The 18,504-nt window shown below is 36.7% G+C and overlaps 1 protein-coding gene across 4 annotated transcripts in view; it reads left to right on the top strand.

The window, feature by feature from the left end:
• MAST2 (microtubule associated serine/threonine kinase 2) overlaps positions 1–18,504 on the top strand; it is a 159,843-nt gene that overhangs the window by 61,744 nt on the left and 79,595 nt on the right. The window contains exons 1-2 of one of the 4 annotated variants that reach the window (XM_067467905.1): positions 5,397–5,738; positions 6,788–6,994. The exons of 2 other annotated variants lie outside the window; for them this stretch is intronic. In XM_067467905.1, the coding sequence (XP_067324006.1) occupies positions 5,689–5,738; positions 6,788–6,994 (257 nt within the window). In that variant the 5' untranslated portion in view covers positions 5,397–5,688. Of the gene's footprint in view, positions 1–5,396; positions 5,739–6,787; positions 6,995–18,504 lie in introns of those variants that run through there. One more of the 4 variants, XM_060773426.2, reaches the window with a different exon arrangement.

Here is an 18,504-nt window from a genome sequence, read left to right as displayed (position 1 = left end):
CAAATATTTGTCCATTGTGAGATAATTCATATAAATAAGTTCTGCTGCACATGGTCAATTTCCACAACCATATATGGTACTGTGGAATTGCAGTTGTGATGGCATAGGAAATAAGGCAGACTTTTAGAATGATAGCATTTACATTTTTATGTATCTTGTGGTCTTTAATTTTAGTAGGAAAGACATTTCATGCTGATTCATGATTTTTGGATTACAGGCCAATATGGTTGTTCGGTGATAACATAAAACTCTCTTTCTAGTTGGATTATTGAGAAGTAAGTGAATCTTCTGCCTAATCCTAGAATGAGAATGAAAAAGTGTATTATAATTGCAAATCACTATCTGAATACTTATGTCCCCCTGCCTTTTTTTCTTTTTGAGGAACTGGCTTGAATTTCTAATATTGAAATAAATGTTGTCAGTGCCTTCCTTAGGTTTCATTGTATCTCTGTTTGGTGTGACTAGTGCTTCTCAAGCCCCTATATTGGTAGATGTTGCACGCTTTATGCATTGGAATAACTAGACTGCTAGCCTCTCTAATATGTCTTTCTGATCTTCTTGATACCATGACTTCCTTAGTTTTCATGTAACAATTTATTGCAGAGTGTGCCTTTCTTCTCATTAGCCTTGAGCTGTCACACCTATTAGCTTTGATAGTAATGGATGCTTTGCAGACCTGGTAGTGAATGAGGATACTAATTGATGGTAAAGGTGTGAGTTGTGTTACTAGGGGTGTATTGAAAAAAGAGTGATTTTGGACATAAACACAAAAATCTGGAATGTAAAAAGTTTATTTAGGGTTTAGTAAGATGTTGCGCTATTAGCAGATCTTTGAAAAAAGTAACTCTCAGTGACTTCTATTGAACTTTTTTTCAGACAAATCCTAAAGGCTAGAAATTGTCCGGTAGATTTCTGCTAAAAGAAACATATGGGAATGTTGTGAAGTAAGAATGCAAAGGTCGTCTGTAGTGATAACCTCCCTGCTGATTGTTTTTCTCAGCTGACACTCAACACACAGTAGCTTATCTAGTGGAATTTTTTTTTTATTTTTTGCCTTGGGTGTAGGTTGTTCCCATTTCATTTATGTATATTTGTTTTTAAAGTTACATTACTGAAAACCTTGAGGTTTCTCCTGAGCACACCAATCCCCATCATAACCTAGATATACATAGAAACTTTGGAAGAGGATATAGTCATTGCAATATGTAGAAAATAAGAAACAAAGGGAGTTTATTTCATGCTTCTCAGAAGGGAGTTCTGCTCTTTATTATTTACTTGCAGACTGGAGTGGAAATGACACACCAGCACTGAGATCTCTGTTGCTGGATGTCTTGCTTTCCAATGAGCTGGGTCAACATGCTCATGGGAGGCTGATAAGTGGATTTGTATATAATCTGTATATATACTTTCAAGGAAGATGATAAATTGAGGATTAAATCAGTAACACTATAACCTTTTGAGCATTCTGTTAAAAGAGAAGATGTTGTTAAGTCTTAACAATTTAGACCCCAAACATAAACATGCTATTGGGAGGAAAGGAAAGGGGACTGGGATTGAACCCAAAACATTCCCTTTACTATTGAATTAAAGTTGCTTTTCAGCAGTATTTTCAGAACAATGTCATAAAATAAAGAATTTTATTTATATTGACTGGCCTATTTGATGTTGCATGTGGGGACTGTACTTTTCATGTGTTGCTATTGACTGAAATTTTAATGCATTGAAATTCTGTTCATGCTTGTGTAAAATTTATGATAAGTTGTCTCACTCTTCACTGGGTGTATGATCCAACAGCTAGGAAAATCTTTTCAGCTGCGTTGGTTTGACATTTGAAATTTGACTGACTGTCAAATCTGGCCAAGAAGGAGAGCATAGCTCATCAGAACCCACCTTCCTTGACACTATGGGTAATTCCTCCAGTTCCGTATAAAGAGTACTACAGTAGGTTGGTAGGGGAGGGTCTGTATCAAGGCCGTTTTCTGAGTTTTCACCAATGAAAGCAGTTCAGTATTGAAGTATCCCCTTTTCTTTTTGCTTAGGGGATAGGACATCCTATCTTGGGACTTGAAATTGCAAGCTGTGTTGCTGATAGTGCAACACAGCTTACCAGAATTGTATGAGGAGAGTTTGTTTGGGTTGAATGGCAGAAATATATCAGGGGGCCGTAGGACTGGTTTTACTTATATGGTAATATTTCCACACAAGGAATTTTTGTTGTGCTTCAGCAATAATTAGAAATTGTTTTTTATCTGGCATAGTGCAGCTGGAGAGCTGTATTATTAATAGCACTATAGTGTTTAACACATTTAAATGGCCTTAAATTGTATCAGTTAAAATCCCCACTGCTAGTAATCTCCAAACATAGTTACTTTATGCAGAATAATTGTCCCATTTCTTTTTTGCTTAAGGATAGTAAGCCAGTAGACCAGCTTATGTAGGAGAATTCTACTTTTGTCTATATATATATCACCCATAGAGTGGAAAATTCTTACGGTTCCTTTCACTACTATTTGTAACAGAAAGTGGTTCCATAACTTTTAGGTTTGGAGAATGCTTGTAATTTTATGTATTTATTTTTAACACACAGGACATAGTTGATATTAATTTGATTTTTGCTTGAAGCTGTTTGCATTATTTCGAAATGCTGGATATGTAGCTATTTGAAAACCAACAGAGTACTCTAGCACATTAGAGACTAGTAAATTATGTGATTCCCACACAAGAAAATGTGGGTGATTATATAGAAATGCATCAAATCTGGGGGGTTCTTTCTGTTGAAGACTGATGAATGCAGAGTGCTGGGAGGTTTTGTATATTGTTGCTGCACTTCTACAGTTCAAAAGCACTGACCCGTCTGTCAAAATTCTTCATGTAATCCCTTAACATCTGTTATGTCTGCTATGTATGCTTGCTTTTTGTGACCACGAATTTGTTTTCACAGATATTTACTGACCATACTTTAAACCCTTGGGATAGCTTCTGGTGCCCAATGAGTTATATTTTGCCACTTCTGTTAATTCTTTTTAAAATCTTACATTTTTGGTCAAGAAATATGCATTGGTGGAAACTGTATAGCAACTTTTTTCAGACATGCATAGGACTACACTAGTTTAAATTTCAGACATCAAAGGATCAAAATTGTCTCTGTGGGCATAGCTCATTGATTTGGTGATTTGTCTCTTCCTTTCAGGATCAATGATACTTTAAGATATAGCTAAGCAGAAAATTCTCTTTTTTTCCTCACACCAAAGTGAATATGGAAACCCCAAGTTGAATAGAATGAGAGATAGCAGGACTTTAAGCATTTACCCTTGCTATAATCCCATATTTGATTTAGGGTCCACTGTACTTGCAATTGACCTTGCCAGACATGAGCACAGTTAGACATCCATATCCATGGATTCTGAATACACCGATTCAACCATTGACAACTTGAAAATACTACTCCCCCCCAAATCTCAAAATCAAATTTAAGGTCACCATTTTATATAATAGAACAATATCCATGGATATTGATATGCATGAGGGGTTTGGTTCCAGAACCCCTCCTGAATATAAATATATATGGATACAGTGTATCCAAGGACCCACTGTACATTAATTTTGTTCTGTCTGTTTTGACAGTGCATATTTACTGTCACAGTTAAACTGAGTTTGGATAAGGAATGTAGCGCAGGGCAAAGTGTGCATGAGCCCCTACAAATGCCAATATCCTAATCTGGTTTGAACCTCCTGTGTTTACATTTCAATTGTGTGGGAGGGAAACATAGCTATGTAACAGGGCTATATAATCTATTAGTTGTTAATTTATTTAAGGTTGACTTCAACCAAAGCAGCCTTTAAATAAGAGACTTCTAAGTTACTCTGTTGTCAGATCTTGCTAGCTCAGGCTTGTGACTTCTTTAATTGAGTCTCTCCATCTGTAATGTGACCTTTCTCCTTTCCTACTTCTTCTGTTTCACCACACATTATTGTATTTTCTAATGAGTTGTATTTTCTCAGTTTAGCCACCTTGGCTTTTAGTGAGAATTTAGGCTTGATTTGCTTTTGGTCTCATTTGTCTTTTGGCAAATTCTCCTCTAGCATCACATGTAAGTATATATGCTTGGGATTAAACAGTTTTTTTTAAAAAAAAATCACTCATCTTTCTTGTGTAATAATAATCAAGTAGTTACTAAATGAGACTTGATTTTATGTTCTAAGACTTTGTCCTGGAACATATTGCTATATTTTTATTTTTAAGAAGCTTGTGTATAGAACTTGAAACAGGACTAGGAAGTAGATAGTACAAATAACTAGCCACTTGTGATTATTTTCATTTTCTAAGTATGAAATCTCTGTTTCTGTAATGAAAGTATATTTAAAATACATTATGACTGGAATGTAAGGATAATCTTACTGCTTATGCTCAGTGACTGTACTTTATAATTTTATAATTAATTTGATATATTTATTATTTTTGCTATTAGATTTACTTTTCTAAATATATACAGTGTTGATGAAACAAGACAAGTGTTCTTATCCTCCACTTGCCAGTTTTGTACATATAATTTTAACCATCCAATATATTTTCCTGTCATTAATACAGAGCTAGAACTGGAGAATGTCCCTGTAATGTTGTTTTTATGTTGTGATGTTGTGATTATCATCATTGCTGCTGTTGCCTATAGAGGTGTGGGTTTGAATGTGCTTATGGAATAAAGAGCTTTTGGAATAAAAAGGAAATGTGTGAGCATTTGGAATTAAATTATAATTTTATTTCTGCCAGTGGTGAGCTTTGAAGATACTGCAGAGAAACAGCATATATATGATGATACAGGTTAGAGTCAGCAACAAGAAGTGCTATGCAATAGTCAAAAGGAGTGAGTCATTCATTAGGGAGGGAGGGAGATATCTTTATAAGGAATTTGTGAACAGTATGTTAAATCTGTAACATTTGAGCTCTTATATTCTTGGACACTTCAGTCTGTATTGTATTGTATTTATTACATTATTTATTACATATTCTATGGAATGTTACCCTTCTATCGTGAAGAATTTCTAGTTGAAAATGCAAGTATGTTTTTGTATTGTCTAAATAAAATGTTTTTTTAAAAAACAACAGAATATTGAGGAAAGTATTAGATCTGTTGCTTGTGCAATATCCTAAAATTAAATATCGATTATGCCCCCCTCCCCAAGTAAATAGCAGCTGCTCAGAGCCTTCCTTAGTTCCTGGTTCAGAGCAGTGACCATGTACTACTTTTGCAGTGTGAGCTTTCATGTTGGTATGTGAGGCTTCTGCCAAAGATTTTGCTCATGTTCCTTTTCTCCCTCTGGGTTTCTGTTTTCCTTGTGGCTTGCTAAAGCGAACAAATGTTTGTCAGTGATTTGCTGTTCTGCAACTGTGTGGTTTAGTTAGACATATATTGCAGGCTGTGTAACAAAATGGTTCAGTTCCTATCTTTGGCTTTTGAGTTGTAGAGTTCATGCTGGTTGGCTACAGCCTTGTTTTTTTCTAGATACCAGAAATAAGTTTGGGGAAGGCTTCTTTTTAAAAAAAAAACCTTCTGAAACAATCCGTCCGGCCGATCTGGACTGCATTTCAGTGTACCATATCTGTGGCTGACAGTAAGACTATGCAATGCGCTCATTGGTGGATTTAATAGCACTTCTCTGGCTTTAAGATTTATATTTTCACCTAATGAAATGATGAAACGAAGAAAAGAAAGATTTGGAGCCCCATCTCTTCGGATCCAGTAAGAATTGTTTTAGGATATAGATTTCTATTGAATATGTAACCTATAAAAATAAATTAGTACAGTAAAATTTGAGTCTAAACCTGTTTATCATTGCTTTTCAGCCAAAAAGCAATGATAAACTTTAGAATAGACTTCTAAAGTATCTTACATAGAATTAACAAAATAAAATAGTCCATGCTTGAATAAATCCTTATTTTTATTTAGTTTTTTTCGGAAGAGATGTTCTTCTGAACATTCACAAATTTATCTTCTATATTAAACATCGAGGCAATAGATGTGTTATCTTATAACATATAATAAAATATCTAGGCTATACTGAAAATATAGTAGGAAAGCCTAAGTATTGTATTTTACACTCATTAGTAAAAAGTGAATAGAGTTCGCATTGAGATTTCCGCATTTATTTTATTTTAAAATTATGTTTATTAAGCTTATGGTGCCAGTTAGATGTTTAATATAACTAAATTGTTGAGGCCAGTATTTAAGTGTCAGATCTTACCATAATTGTTTCCATTAATGTACGGTTTCAGAAACTTCAAATATACTGAATTTAGAAATCTATGTACAATCTAAGATTCTTGTACCTTAGAAACAACTATTTCAGAAATAAATAATACTGGCGCTGTGGTCTGCAGGAAACTAATGTCATTATAGACATACTGCATATTTTCTTTTCTTTTGAAAAGTCTGGGAAATCCCAATTATAAACTAGTGTTTAGGATTCATTTTGATTACCCAAACAGAGATTAGTAACTGATATTTTATATAACTTAGAGTTTAGTCATATGATCTGCATGGACTAATCTGGGAATACTGACTATATTATTTAGAGCACTTATGTGTCTCTGTTATGTGTAGTTTTTAGTATTTTTAATGCATAAATTTTAATCAGGACTTTAACCTTAAAATCATTTTAATGATAGATACAGTTAGGACTGGATCTGTTGTTTGGCAGCTACAGTTTGTTTCTGCTTTCTTAAATAAGAAAAGTGCTTCACAAAAACTTACTGTTGAAACTTACTGTTTCTATTATGGTACTTTGTCAGAATCTCCTCTCCTTTCCTTTCTCACTGCCGAGGAAGTGATGTGCATCAGCATACCTTCTCTCCTACATCTGCTCCAGGTCTGCAGCATCTTAAAAACCCACTTAGTGCTGATTGTGCCCTTGCTACCTCTCCTCTAGCATTTTACCTCAACCCACATCCTCGGAGCAACCCTGGTAGCCCCTGCCACAGCAATCCCCTTCAGTGGAGGTAAGGAGAAGTTTAAATTGGGAATGTCTGGGTAATGCATTCTTGCTTAACTTCCTACTTGGATCAAGAGTAGCTTTCCACACTTTTATATTTCTCTATGTCACTCAGAATTTTGTCATATCTGCGTAACTAAACATTTAGAATAAGGAAATAAGAGTGATTCAGAAACACAGAAATAGTGTATCAGTATCAGTCACTTGCATGTGATGCTGAAACAGCAGCTCTCAATTTCTTTTCTAGGATACTTTTTGGTTGCCTCTACTGGGTCTATGTGACCTCTTCCTAACTTATTTTTCAGGAATGCATTTTAGTCATAGTTATGATTTGCGTGGCTATTCAACTGCTCCTCTTTTTAAAGAACCAATCTGGGAGTGGCTGAATGAAGTAGTTTCTTACTTGGCTGATGTCTTGTATGGGTGGCAACAAATCCTTTCTCTTTCTCCAGAGTTGGGAACGCTTGCTTTTTTGGAGGCCTATGTAAGATGTTGCCTAATTCATTGTTTCACAGATTTCTTGATGTGGGAGTTGGCAGTGTTTTCCTGATATACCAGGAAAAACTCCATAGTTATGTACATTTGCTACAGCTGTTCATTTCCAGGAATGTTGCTGCATTTTAAATAACACTGGCGTAGTCACTTTTTCCATGTATCATGACCCCATAAGGGTCTCACAGTGATGGGTCAGGTGGAAATGAAGTCAACCCAGTCTTACAAACTCCTGCATGTATTGCTCTATTCAAATTATGCATTCTGTCACATATTGTAACATTTCTTTGAGTGGATAGCAAATGGACATCTAAAGGAGTGATGAAGGCGTGGTATGAAGGAGGAAGCTATATGTGCTATGTAGTCAACTGTCATGTTCGGTGAAGGATAGAAGAATGTCATCTTCATCTCAGGCAGCAAAACATTTTGTTCAGGCTCATGCGTCTCCTTTGGGAGATTTTACTCCCTCCATTCAATTGAGTATGTGCAGATCTGAGGAAAGCATTTTTCTATGCATAGTTTCCTATGACAAGTTTTTATTGGTTTTGGATATGTGCACTATTTTATCTCTACTATTTTTTTAAAGTTTTATTACGTGCTTCTTCTGGTTTTATTGTGCTGTTGTCTGACTTATTGTTTTATTGCTATTTTGTATTTGTGTTTACACATCTTCCATAGAGCTTCAGTTATGGAGTGTGCTTAAATATAATTTCATTAATAAATATTGTGTAGATTTTTGTCATTTGTGAACTACTTTAAACAAAATACAGGCATCTTACATTTTATTCTTAAACTATAGCCGAAATTATTTAAAGATAAATTATATCTTCATTTGAATACACATCATATGATGGTGAATACACATAGCACTGAAAGGGCCATGTCCAAAAATTCATGTATACCTTGAATACATTGAATAAATGTGCAATATTTTGTTTGGAGAAATGTCAAAGATGTCTCACCCAGTATTTTCTGTTTGTATGTATATGATTTGTTAGATTACATCATATAATTCTACACATGAATTTCTGACAGATGGGCCAGGGGGGTTTCTTTAAAGAGGGTTCCATGAATATGTTCTTCATAGATTAAAGGAGGGAAAAGTTAAATAGAATACTAAGAGGTAGAAATAGTTGAAAGGTTCTTTCTTAAAATACAAATTCAGCAAGCAATGTTTATGATATAAACAGTAGGCCTGTTTGATCAAGAAAAAATTTGTTTCTAAAATTGATTTGTAATTGGGGTGTTTTTTTGTTTCGATATTTAAAATAATTACAAAACTTTCCCCCAAAAAAGTTTTGGTATTTACGAAATTTTGTAAATATTAACGAATTTTTAGAATATTTTTTGTATTTTTTAAGAATAATATTAAAATAATATTAAAAAAATATTTTAAAATGGAAATGCCCTCTTTGGCAGGAGCCTCCTCCCCCGCCCCTCTGCTGCTCCGTGGCTAAAAATTCCCTTCCTTCCCGGGGCTGGGCTCCCAAGCCTGCTGCCGCTGAGGGCGAGGAGGAGGCTACTGGCGAAGGGGGCCTCAGCGGCGGCAGCTTCCCCCTCGCCCCTTTGCTCCTCCGTCCTCCTTCTTCCCCAAGCTGGGCGCCAGGCTTGGGAGCCCAGCCCGGGGAGGAAGGAAACTTTTAGCCACGGAGCAGCAGAAGGGCGAGGGGGAAGCTGCCGCCGCTGAGGCCCTCTTCGCCAGCAGCCTCCTCCTCGCCCTTCTGCTGCTCCGTGGCTAAAAATTCCCTTCCTTCCCGGGGCTGGGCTCCCAAGCCTGGCGCCCAGCCTGGGGAAGAAGGAGCACGGAGCACCAAAGGGGCGAGGGGGAAGCTGCTGCTGCTGAGGGGGAAGCTCCTGCCAAAGAGGGCCTCAGCCTAAGGGCGAGCGCGCGCGGGCCGGCCAATCGGGAGCCGCGCTCGCGCCCAACAGGCAGGCGCGGGGCTTGGCTCACTGGGTGCGCGCTCGCGCCGCCCCTTCGCCCCTGCCCGCCCCATTTACTAAACGAGCGAAAGCTCGTTAAAACTGTGGGGGTTGCCGTTTCGATATTTAAAAACCCTTCCGGGTTTGAAAATATGTTTTGTTATCGTTTCGTATATGCAAAAATTAACGAATGTTTAACGAATTAACGAATTAACGAACGAAACCGCACAGGCCTAATAAACACCTGTGTAATACTCTCTTTATAGATCTCTGCTTGGGTTTTACTAACGATGGTGTGTTTTTAGACTTTCAGAAGTTCAGACTATTTCCAAGTGAGTAAGGGGCTTGGGAATATCTTTCCCCTAGAACACCCCAGCCAACATGCCCAGTGGATTCTGGGAATTATATTCCAAAAGGAACTTTTCCTAAATCCTGAATGAATACATCATAGCTTATAATCTACATGTGTGTGTCTCAGAGTAGTGTTCTGTAATGTGAAACACTGTCGTTTTTGCCTCTTGATTCCATGTTATACATTCATTCTTTGTTGTTGTATTTACTTGGATACCATTAATCACGTTTGTTGCTGACTGGAAATCAAAGCTCATCTTATTCAAATTATTTCTGCCAGTGCTCTGCACTTACCACCCATAGATAAGGAAGGACACAGCTTCTTTAGCTTCATGGGGAATAAACTGTCCACAAATAACATTACATTAATTTGTCAGTGTTTCTTCCACAAATATTTGTATAGCTGTCTTTTCTGTTCTGGTCTTGGCATAGTCAGCCTTTCCCCGTGGACAAACAGGTGCTAGCATCCCTCACTGGGTTCTCTTGTTACAGTGTCTGGCAAAATAATATCCCTGATTTAAAGAGATCGGATTTGCTTACAGATATTGTATGTCTCAGATATTCAATTAATGTAAAAATGGCAACATCGTTTAAAAATTTAAAATCACCAGAATGTACTTGGTTTATAATCAGAAACCAGGATCCTTCTTGTTTAATAATATTTCAATTGGCATGAGGTGTTTTCTCTAGTACTTTGTGGCTGTTACTAGGGCCATGAATATTTTCTAAGTGGTGATGTTCTGTGCTACCACAGTGCAGACTGACTGTTTAATTGACTTTTTCAACTGGTCTGTGTCTTTTAGTGCATGTTTCTTTTACTGTATGTTACCCTCTGTTTTATATTGAAAGTACAGTATAGAAATTGACTTTTTCAACTGGTCTGTTGATACATAAAATTATATCTCATGCAACTGAAAATATGTCTAATTGATCAATCCACATGGAAAGGGCAATTGTTTCTTATCTTCCTCTTGCTATGCTAGTTTTCTGCCAAATGCCTATGTTTGGGTTGCTTGGGCATTCACCTAGGTATATGGGATCGGCTTTACTGATAAACGGCTCTCATATGGTTAGCAAATGTGTAGCTGGAAAGGAATGAAGAAACTGAAGCTTTAAAGGAATCTTCGTGAGAATGTTAAGACAGAGAGGATGGAAAAATTCCACTGAATCAGTGGAAGGAAGAAGAGATTTATTTGAAAGCTGAGAAAATATCCAGATGAAGGATGAAAAGGAGGACATGAGATTTTGCTGGGTGAAACAAATGGGAGATATATGTAGGAATAATTTTAATTGAATGATGGTGGCATAAAAACCACCTTGATAGGGATCTAAAAAAAAGTTGAAGCTAGCAGATTTGAGATAGTGAGAAATAACAGTTCTTTCAAAATGTTGTGAAAGAGACAACCGAAAAAAACCAGGGTGTTTCAAAATGATGGACTCAGTTTCAAAGCAGTATATTTCACAATGGCAACATGTTAGAATTACACAAAAAGTTCCAAATGCTGTAATAAGTTATCAAGCTTTGCTAACCATTTTGAGCCAGAAACAAATCTAAAATATACTCTGAAAATAGAGAATAACATGACTGAGGCTAGGGGCTTTTGTACTTTGGGAGAAGCATCTAGGTAACCAATTCAAACTCTATCCCTACTCTTTCAAATGGTATGTTTTATTCATGAGCGGTTTGTGGTTGCAGAGATATAGCAATTTCTTTTTGAAATACGTTATAAAATAGTAGAACTGGGGTACCTCTATACAATAGTTGGGCCACAACTGTTTATTCTGCTATCCTGTGTTTTCTGGGCTCAAGTGGCTCATGGACATGGGATGGCACTTACCATTACCTCCCATCATTTGTGTCACAGTTGTTTCGAGGTGCGACATGCATCTTGCCAGTTGGCTGTTTGCCTGCTGTGACATCAGATGAGATAATGGATCAATTTCTCCTTTCCCCATCCCTTGTTGTATGCACCAACATCACTCCAGGCAATGGCCGACCAGCAGGAATGAAGTTGCACTCAGAGACCGCCAAGATATGGAGAATAGGAGGGGATGTTAAGGGTGGCTGTCCAGTGATACCAAACTGGAATCAGCACTGCTGGGTAGTTGGGACCCCCTCCTGTGTCTGCAGAAGCAGGGGAGCAGAGATAAATATGAAACTATTCTGGAGACAATCCAGCATATGCTGTTTCATATCCGCCATATGGTAATGCATGATTGTAGCTCCACCTAGATAATAGTTTTGCTTTCATAAAAGAATGATATGCAGATCAGAAATTATCAAGGTATGGGCCATTCATAACATGCTGGTGTTTTTAGTCACTGCATTGCATAAGTTACAGGTTGATCAGACCTGAATAAATGTAATTATTTTATTAATCTACCGTATTTTTATATAAAACACAATGGCACAAATGACAGTAAGATTATAGAAGGACAAAGATAATTCCAAGCATACATATAGTTGTCTTTTTTCACTTTTTTTTTAGATGTCACAATTTCTATCTGGATTTTGGTTGTAATGTTGAATTTTAAAAGTGTCTCTTTTCGATATGAAGATGAATACTTAGCTTCAAATATATTGATTTATCTTTGTCATTGTTATGTACAGTTTACAATATTGAGTTTTGTCACCAAGTATCTTAATTTTTTTGGGGGGGGGGGGGAATATGCTAAGCATATTTTTTAGTTTAATCTAACAGGAAATATATCAGCTCTAATTGAAGTTATTATATAAAATTAAGGAATGACAATTAGTGTATTTAGCTGTGAATATTATAGGTGTCTTAGTTAATTTAGTTAACACTCAAACAATAAAGTGATGCTTTCAAATGATATTAGTATTCAGTTTGTGAACTGATATGCTTACTTGTAAAAATGTACTAATAAATACTGTTTGAGAAAGCCAGTAGATAGCATTATGATACAACTGTTTGGCCTGAATCACAGTGCTCATAAGGGTTTGCTGAGGCACCCATTAAACCAGTGTTTCTCAGATTAGTGATCCTTGGATTAATGCCAGTTCCTGAACCATTGGCTACCTGCTCTGTCATGTTTACCGGAAAGAAAGAAATCATTTCCCCTAATGATTTGGGGACAAATGTAGTGCTTGTCCTGGGTGTCTTGGAAAAATAGTAATTGCCAGCCCCCTACATGTGATAGCTTGAAAAGTGCTGCAGTAAACTATTCTCCTGAGTCCAATTGAATAGTTCAGTTTCCCATTGACTGGCATAGCAGCAAAATGCTTTGCCCAAAAGAGATGGAAGACAAATTGCCTTCCTCACCTCAGAGATTGCTCCATCAAGGGATCTAGAAGAGCCACTGGACTCTTTTCTGCTCAGAGTACTTTTGGGCGATATGCAAAGAGATCTTGTAGCGCTTTAGAGACTACCCGAGAGAGTGCAGTTGTTAACATAAGCTTTTGTAGACTTACAGTGCATCTACACTGGAGAATTAATGCGGTTAGTCACCACTTTTAACTGCCATGGCTCAATGCTATGGAATCATGTGAGTTGCAATTTGGTGAGCTAGCAGCAATCTTTGCTGGAGAACGCTAAACACTGTGTAAAATACAACTCTCTTGATTCCATAAGATTGGGCCATGACAGTAATGTTATTGTATGAAAGTAATGTTGTTGTTTTTAATCTATTGTGTATTTATGGTTTTATATTGTTGTTTATATTGTGATATTGCAGCATCAAATTGTTGTGAGAGTTAGCCACTCTGAGTCCCCCCTTGGGGGTTGAGAAGGGCGGGGTAGAAATGTTGCAAATAAATCAAAAAATAAATTAAAGTGATGTTACTCTGCATTAATTCTGCAGTGTAGATACACCTTAAGTTAATGACGTTTTCTGAAAGATAGTGGGTTTAATAATTGTGGAATAATTTTAGAAACATAGATATCAACTGTAGCTAGAAAATGTTGTTCACTTTCTTCACAAGTGTTCATCATTACATCATTGTGTACTTATAGTCCTATTAGATGTATTGAATATATGTTTTAATTGGAAGTGGCAGTGTCATCTTTTATTGTTTTAATATGCAGTCTATTATTTCATATAATCCTTACAGATTCAAGTTCATCTGAAAACAATGCTAGATTTACAGGGGAAATGATATGCCCCACCCGGATTAATTGCAGTTTTAGCTGGATCAGCTCTAGAAAATGAAAAGGAGTCGGACTGAGCCACTTCTCATATTCTTCTTATTTAAGATGTGCTGGAAAAAAACATTTGATGCTTGGTAACACTGAAGAATACAGATCCTTCAGCAAATAAAAAGGCAACATTTCATTTGGGATGGTATTCTGCATATCTGTGTCCCAGGCATCTTATACAATGGTTATTCTTTGCCTTTAAATATAATGTGATACAATATATTTTGGAGAAGATTTTGTTTTTATATAAAATATACCAATTTCTCAAAGGCTTTATTTACTTAAAACAGATTTCTCCTCGTGAATGGGAATAAAATCTGAGATTTTTGTTCATTATCTTGCATAATATAATATAACAGTGTTACTTGGATTCTGGTCATTGATGTAGACAGATATTGATTACCCTTTTATAGTAAGAACTGAAGAGTCCACCAGAGTCCGGAACATATTCACATTTATTCATTTATTTCCCTAAAGTTACAAGTGGTGCAATTCTTTGCCTTATTTACTTATTTAAAATATTTATACCCAGCTCTTCAGCCACAAAGGCTCTTAGAGTGGATAACAAATTTTTAATTTGTTAGTTTCTTGCTCTCAGTTTTACAGCCATATGCCTTATGTTTTCATTTGTTATATTTTTGGGAAGTAACAGAGATAGGACTTGCCTTACTTATCAAATGATGTCTCCATTCTCTGACACTGGAACAGTGACTTAAGTCCGTGCTATTTTAATATTGTAATCTCATACACCTGCAGTAGCAGATTTCATATTCAGAACAGTATAAAAAGGTGCTGACATTAGAAAAAGAGATTAAAATGCTCCATGAAAAACATTTCAAATGCCTTTCTTAACCATCCAAGCAATGTTCATATATGATCTTATTTCATCAAAATTTGATCTTGAAATTCTAATATAATTTATACAGTTTATTAAATGATTTTATCTACTGTCACATTTATTTGTTAGTGCCATTTTCTTTGCGCAGCCAGCAGCTCTGTCTTTATCACTCTCTTTCCACTGTACAGCTCAACAATAGGAAATTTATTTTTTGAATAATAGGTTGCTTGGGGTGGTAGTTTTGTATTTCTGGCTCACACAAGATCTGTGATTATTGTGGCATATTTTTTAAACTTGTAACTAATTTTTTTTTTTTTATAAAGGCAAAACAGATAGTCCAGGTACTTATAATGACAGGATATTTCATGTAGAAGTTTTCGGCCTTTGTTATGTTTTCAGCCTCAATTGCATTTTTAAGTATGTCCTACATTTGAAAAAAATAAAATTGATTGCCTTTTTGTAAAATGTCATAGCCATAGGTATACAGCTACTGATGTTTACAATCTCCCCACTTGTTTAAAACATGGACACATTTAGCATGACAATCAGTCATTATACTGATTGTGAAAATGGAATAATTTATTTCTGCATAATTTAATATGTACTCTAGGCAGTTGTAATATTGAGAACCTGATAGGATGTGACCACGTTATAAATGCTAATCCTTGAATAGTTTGGTTTTAGTATATAACTAATTTTAACTTGCTAGTTTATTGAAAAAAGCACATTTTAAAGAGTTTAAAGGATACATATAATATGATACTTTTAACTTCTTTCCTCTCGAGATATTAGTGGGATTTATTTCTAGGTAAATATGCCTATAATCTCACCCTTAATCTGGTATCTGTTACAGCAGGGAGAAAGTTAATGTTTTCAATTGTTACAAAGTTGCAACACTTTAAAGAGGTTTAAAATGGATAACTACAACCATTACATAAAATGTAATGGAATTAAGATTATGGTTTTCACTGTTTAGTAGTGAGATCAATGTAAATAGTGAAAGTAAAAAAAGAAGCTTGGTTTGTTGCTGAATATGTTCAAAACAGATTACAGTCATTCTTCCACATCTGCAGGTTAAATATTCATGGAGTTGAGGGTTTTTTTTTGTGATGTGCAGTATTTGCTGCTTCCTGCACTGATACCCTACACACGAATGAAAAAATATGTTCACTCTAGGCATTTGTAGGCCTTCCACAGGTCAACCTTAAACCCCGCCAAACCCACTACTGTGACCTTCAGAAGGTTGTGAAGCTTTTAACAACCATTTTGCAGATAAAACCTCTCACATAAGAGCTGACTTAGATGCTGTCATTGGAGCAGAGGCCAACAATGATGTTTCCTCAACTCTGTAAGTGGGATTACACTGGATCAGTTTCAATGGGTTAGTACTGTTGATGTGGGCAAGCTGCTGGGGCAAGTAAGGAGGATAACCTGCCTTCTTGATCTATTGAAAATTTTCCATCCTGTTTAAAAGAAGCAGTAGTTAGATCACTGCTGAAAAAGCCCTCCCTGGATCCCCTGGACCTTAACAACTACTGGCCAGTCTCTAACCCTCCTTTTTTTGGGCAAGATGATTGAGAAGGCAGTTGCTCTTCAGCTCCAGGCAGTCTAGGATAACAAATACTTCCATGACACATTTCAAACTGTGTACATGTTGGTGTTTCTAGACCTCTCAGTGGCCTTCGATACCATTGGCCATGGTATTCTTCTGGAATGTCTGGAGAGGCTGGGAATTGGAGGCACTATGCTGCAGTAGCAGGTCGTACCTTTCAGGCAGGTTTCAGATGGTGGTGCTTGGTGATTGCTGCTCCTCAAAAAGGAGCTGTTATGTGGTGTCTCACAAGGTGCTGTTCTATCCAGAATACTCTTTAATATTTACATGAATCTGCTGGGAGAGATCATCTGTAGGCATGGGGCAGGGTGTTATCAGTATGCTGATGACACCCAAATATATTTCTTCATGCCCTCCAAAACAGCCTCGGCTAAGGATAGTGTGTCTCCTCTTAATGAATGCTTGGAGGAGGTAATGGACTGGGATGAGGAAAAACAAATTGAAACTGAATCCAAATGGAACAGAGATGCTTGCCATTAAGGGTCCTAATCTGGGGTTGGAGATGTGCCAATAGTCCTGGACCTGCTGGACGGTGTTACATTCCTCCTCAAAGACTGTTTGTGCAGCTTGGGACTACTCCTGGATCTGTCCCCCCAAATGTCAGCCCAGGTAGATGTGATGATCAGGAGTGCTTACTTTCAGCTTTGACTGGTACACCAGCGGTGCCCCTTATTTAAAGGACTTTGAGATGGTATTGCACATGCTGATAACCCCAAGGTTGGACTTCTGCAATGCATTCTACATTGGGCTACCTTTGTACCAAGTTCGGAAACTCCAGCTGGTTCAAAATACGGCAGCCAGATTGGTTACGGGAACATCCAGGAATGGGTATATCACAACTATCCTAAAATCACTCCACTGGCTGCCAATTAGTTTCTAAGGTGTTGGTTTTGGCCAATAAAGCCCTACATAAGTTTGGGTCCAGGTTACCTAAAGGACTGCCTTCTCCCATACAATCTGCCCTGCACACTGAGATTCTCAGGGGACGTTTGCTTCAACCAGCCGGAACCTGACTGGCAACAATCATCCAGAGGTCCTATTCATCAGCCGCCCCAAGTCTGTGGAACGACCTGCCAGTGGAGCTCCAACAGCTAGATTAGCTGTTGGAATTTAAAAACCATTTCTTCTGCCAGGCCTACCCAGGCAGAGTTTAAACATGAATTTTAAACTCATGTCATGTATTTTGGTCTCTGTCCTGTGTGATTGATGTGTATTTTAAAGAAATGCTATGATCAGTATCTTTTATGAAAATGAATTTTAATGTGTGTTTGAAGACTTTTTATAGTATTTGTATGTTTTTAACTGAGCTGTGACCTGCCTTGAGCCATGGGGAGAGACGAGTAAGAAATTAAATTATCATCATCATCATCATCATCATCATCATTTCAGTGTATGGGAAAGATGTTTTGCTGTTAAATTAAGTAGAGTTTCAGATAGGCACCAATATTTAGTTAAAGCCCAAGGCTCTGAAATTTGCTATGTAATGTTCCATTTGAAAGACCGTGGAACCTAAAGATACTGTATACACTTTGAACCAAAGTTTCCTCTCTTTTATTGCAGGCAGTGTTATTGTACTTAGTTTTATCTTAAGGTAGCCTTTTGTTTTGTAGTGACTATAGCCAATAGGTTGTTGAAAAGCTGGATATTCTCATCCACCTCCCCTCTTTTTATGACAATAATTGTGCAACAGAAACTTGTAAGATGAACAATGATTTCACATGTACCAGGAGAGTAATCTTTCCAGTATTCTGTTGAAGTCTTTACTAATCCAGTTTAAGCATGTAAATCGAGCTCTATGATAGACTATTTATATCCCTCTCTTTACTAAAATTCACATATCATTTTGAGAAAACGAGTGTGTTGTCCCTTTTACCTGCAATTGAACTTTTATCTAAAGAACACAGTCAAAAAAGGAATAGCTTTAAAGCTGGGAGAGGGAGATATCCTGATCTATATGCCGATTTCTCTGAGTTAAGTCTTCATTCCAAAGCATGTCTCCATATTTGTGCCCAGGGGAAAATAATACAACTTTATGGATTAAAATGTCTTTAAAACAATTATGTTAACATTCTGCCAAGGAATCCCCAGTCATGTACTTAAATAAAATACTTCTCACCTATTAAAACTATTGTGGTGTTTTTATGTAT

The sequence above is a fragment of the Anolis sagrei genome, chromosome 4 (genome assembly GCF_037176765.1).
Source record: "Anolis sagrei isolate rAnoSag1 chromosome 4, rAnoSag1.mat, whole genome shotgun sequence".
In the NCBI taxonomy this organism is placed as follows: Eukaryota; Metazoa; Chordata; class Lepidosauria; order Squamata; family Dactyloidae; genus Anolis; species Anolis sagrei.
This window is presented reverse-complemented; position numbering and strand designations above follow the sequence as displayed.